Source organism: Acanthisitta chloris, unplaced genomic scaffold (assembly GCF_000695815.1).
Source record: "Acanthisitta chloris isolate BGI_N310 unplaced genomic scaffold, ASM69581v1 scaffold7165, whole genome shotgun sequence".
NCBI lineage: Eukaryota > Metazoa > Chordata > Aves > Passeriformes > Acanthisittidae > Acanthisitta > Acanthisitta chloris.
Window position 1 is genome coordinate 1 of NW_008675278.1, and position 3,571 is coordinate 3,571.

General features: G+C 42.2%; 1 protein-coding gene across 1 annotated transcript; it reads right to left on the bottom strand.

The window, feature by feature from the left end:
* Nucleotides 1-3: 3 nt before the first annotated feature.
* LOC103803146 (zinc finger SWIM domain-containing protein 6-like) lies at nt 4-2,916 on the bottom strand (the record flags this gene model as incomplete). The annotated part of the gene is made up of 2 exons (XM_009075682.1): nt 2,838-2,916; nt 4-698 (listed from the first exon to the last, which is right to left on the bottom strand). Coding segments are annotated over exons 1-2 (774 nt in total), but the record flags the coding sequence as incomplete, so codon positions are not given.
* Between the last annotated feature and the right edge of the window lie 655 nt (nt 2,917-3,571).

Consider the following 3,571-nt stretch of genomic DNA (forward strand, 5'->3'; position numbering starts at 1 on the left):
GCTGATGTGAGTGAGACGTGAATGAGTCGTATTGATGTAGGCTCCGATCGTGGCATCCAAGAGTTGCCGCAAAGGGGCTTTGTCCAGTGACATGAGCTTACCAGAGTTCCTCCTTCCATGAAGTCCCACCATGCCAGGAGTGGTCAAAGTACACCGACGCAGAATGTCTGACAGTACTGTTGCACACTTGACACTTTTGACCACCAGAGGTATTATAGCTGCTAGCTCATTTTTCCCAAGGGAGTGGCTGAGCGCACATGCCCACAGAACGTCATTAATGGCAGGGTGTGTGTCCTGATTGTAACTCAGGTTGAGATGTGTCATGGCCAAAGTGGCCAGCTTGTAGGCCCGCATGGGGTAACCCCGGTGCTCCATGTATCGTGCTATAGTAAAAAGCTGTGAGTAGCTCATGCCGGTTGTAGCAGCATCGAGAACGATTTGGTAAGCGGTCTCAAAAGCTATGTGATCCTTTTCACATAGGGTCAGTGCAGAGAGGGCACAGTTTTGAGGATCCTTCATGGCACACTGTAGAGCAAGCGTCCTCGCACTGCCGGCCAGCTTCTCCTGCTGATGGCAGTCCAGATGCAGACGGACGATGGTGCTGTTGGACATCACTGTTGTAGCAACAATACTAGTGGCTTCTGTTGGAGTGAAAAGTGTAAACCAGTTTTGCATTATACTGTCCAGTGCATAAACACCTGGGGAGAGAAAGAAAGATTAGCCACAACTGATAAAACTCAGCAGATGCAAGAGATTCCACTTGCTACAAAGCCTAAGAGGTTACCAGGACATCCCAGCAAGAAGGGATAAACCACACAGCATGGCTGGCCAAGGACATTGAAACAAAGGCTACTGTGCAAACCCTAGCAGACAGCAAAATGCAGAGAATTACAAAAATAGCCTCCAAGATAAGCTTTAATCTCTTGGTGTGACAGCTGAACTGCTTCACTTGTTATTTAAGATAATCTGAATAAAATGTTTTGTCTCATTTGGTCTCATCATGTCACTGAAGCGCAGCCTTCATGCTGCACACCAGGGCAATAGCAACTTTTCTCACTCTCCATCTCAAGGCACAGCACAGCCTTACAAGAATACGAAAGTATGCAAAATGGCTTTCTTAATACACCACCATGGCACACCTTAACAATAATAACTAAGCTCACCTTAAAACAATCAAATTCACAAGCATCTGAACATCAAGATCCTTATTTGGGGAACACTCTGAGAGATATGAACAACTGCATATTATCTGAAATTGGTAGTTTTCTTAGTATCACTCTATTCCCTGAGTGTATTTGACAGGAGGAGAAAATAGTTGACTGATGGGCTCCATAAATAGAACCTTTTAGCCAACTAGAGTGCCTTATTATTAGAGGCAGTTTACACAAATCTATGAGCCTACCTAAACCAAACACACAGGTCTTCATTTTCTCTGTAGGACTCTATTGCTTCCCATACAACCCTTCACTCATCTGCAGCAATTCAGCATAGCCAGACACCACCACATCTTCATTTAAATCAACAGATTCCTAGCTTTACCAACTTGATTAAGTCTCAGGAGTATTTTCCATGACATTATAGGTTCTTTTATGGGATACTTCTATTAGAATATGCAAACTAATTTAAAGCAGTATTAAACCCAGTATTTTATTTGCTGATATTCAACTGCACAAAATAATACTCAGGCACTACTATCTGTAATACAGTCTCAGCAAAAATTGTCTTAGCAAAGATATAAAAGCAATAAAACAAGAGCATTGCATGAAAATTCGCAGACACAAACCACTTTCTGGTGGAGGGCACACAAAGTCAAGCTGCATGTCTCTACACTACTGACAACAGTAATTTCCCAGTTAAGCATAAAGCAAAGGATAAATTAATCCAGAGAATAAGCAGCAGCAATCCCCTAAAGTTCTGAAACTCAAGAAGCATCTGTGTGATACAATTCAACTCAGATACATGAAAAAGGAATAAATACTACAGAAAAATGTTTTCCAGAAACACCTTTGCTGACAATTAAAATTGCTCCCTTATCATAAGTAGTTATATTGTTCCTATTGCCACAGTTGCTGATTCTAGATTTTTTTTTTAACAGCTACACAGCTTTTAATGCACTCATCTTCATTTTCAAATTTGGTATCCTCATCTTGCAGACAGTAGACCATTACACAGAAGCTAAGGGATGCATCACGAAGACACATGAAATCTATGGCAAAGCCCAGAAATGATCAGAATGTGCTGCTGCGAGCACTGTTCTCCCACTGCTAAACTGAGTACTTGGGTATTGAGTATTTGTATATGGGTATTTCCCATAGGTTATGCACACTCCCACCTTATGGGGGAAAGAAGTCACACTGCAGTTCTCAGCTATTGTCTCAGTTGCTCTGTGCCTAAACACACCCACTAATCATTGCCATAATGTGCTCTCACCAAAAGAATTTTACAGATGAAGAGAAAGTGGGAGGCATTTTCAGAACCTGGGTGTTGACAAGGAGAGGGGTTTTTTATTAGGAACTGCAATGATAGGACAAGGGGTAATGGGTTCAAACTGAAGGAGGGGAAGTTTAGGTTAGATATTAAAGTTTTTTACTGTAAGGGTTGTGAGACACTGGGCACAGGTTGCCCAGGGACGTGGTGGCTGCCCCAACCCTGGTGATGTTCAAGGCCAGGTTGGATGAGGCCTTGAGCAACCTGATCTAGTGAGGAGGTGTCCCTGCCCAGGGCAGGGGGTTGGGACTAGATGATCTGTAAGGTCCATTCCAACCCTTAAATTCTATGATTCTATGAAGGTCAAGCCCTCTAAGAGTAGCTGACAAGAGAAGGATCTCAGAACATACCTACTTCTGTTGCACATGTTACCAACCACCTCACCATTTCCCGCCGTCGCCAGTTCAGTGTTGACAATGTCATCCGCATCACCTGTTAAAACAGCACAGACAAAATACAAATTAATCCTAATGCAAACCGAGGCCATAGACCACCAATTATGGATTTTAAATAACTCAAATACATCGGAGTTCAAAATGTCAGCCTCTTGCCCTCTCAACTCCCTTAACTCTTCTTCAGCTGATATGTCAAAGGATTTGAAAAATACTGTCAGAGAGTAATTCCAATTGCAAATCCTTCAAGGATAGAGGGGAGAGACTGTTCTGTGGGGAAGAAAAAAACCCCACCCCACGAAAAATCCTCCTCCCAAGCAACAAAAAAACCCCAATCAATTACCAATTCTTCAAATTAAATTATACGTCTCCTCCCTCTATGCACAGTATATCAGTGATCATACTATGGTATTAGTTTGTAGCAATTAAATAAAGAGCATAATAGGTCAATCACAGAGGTCTGAGAGATGATCTTAAACTCAAAAAATGCACTCATAAAACAGCTCGGATTCATCAGCATTTGTAAGAGGGTTCTCAACCCATATCTCTTCCCAATCCTATGGTTACTTCAAAGTGGCATGTAGTCTCCATCACATTTGTTACTCCTGCCACCTCTTTTAGTCCTATGCTACAGATTAGATAATTATGAAGATGGAAAGACTGACAAGAAGCTCAAAAGCACAGACAATCTT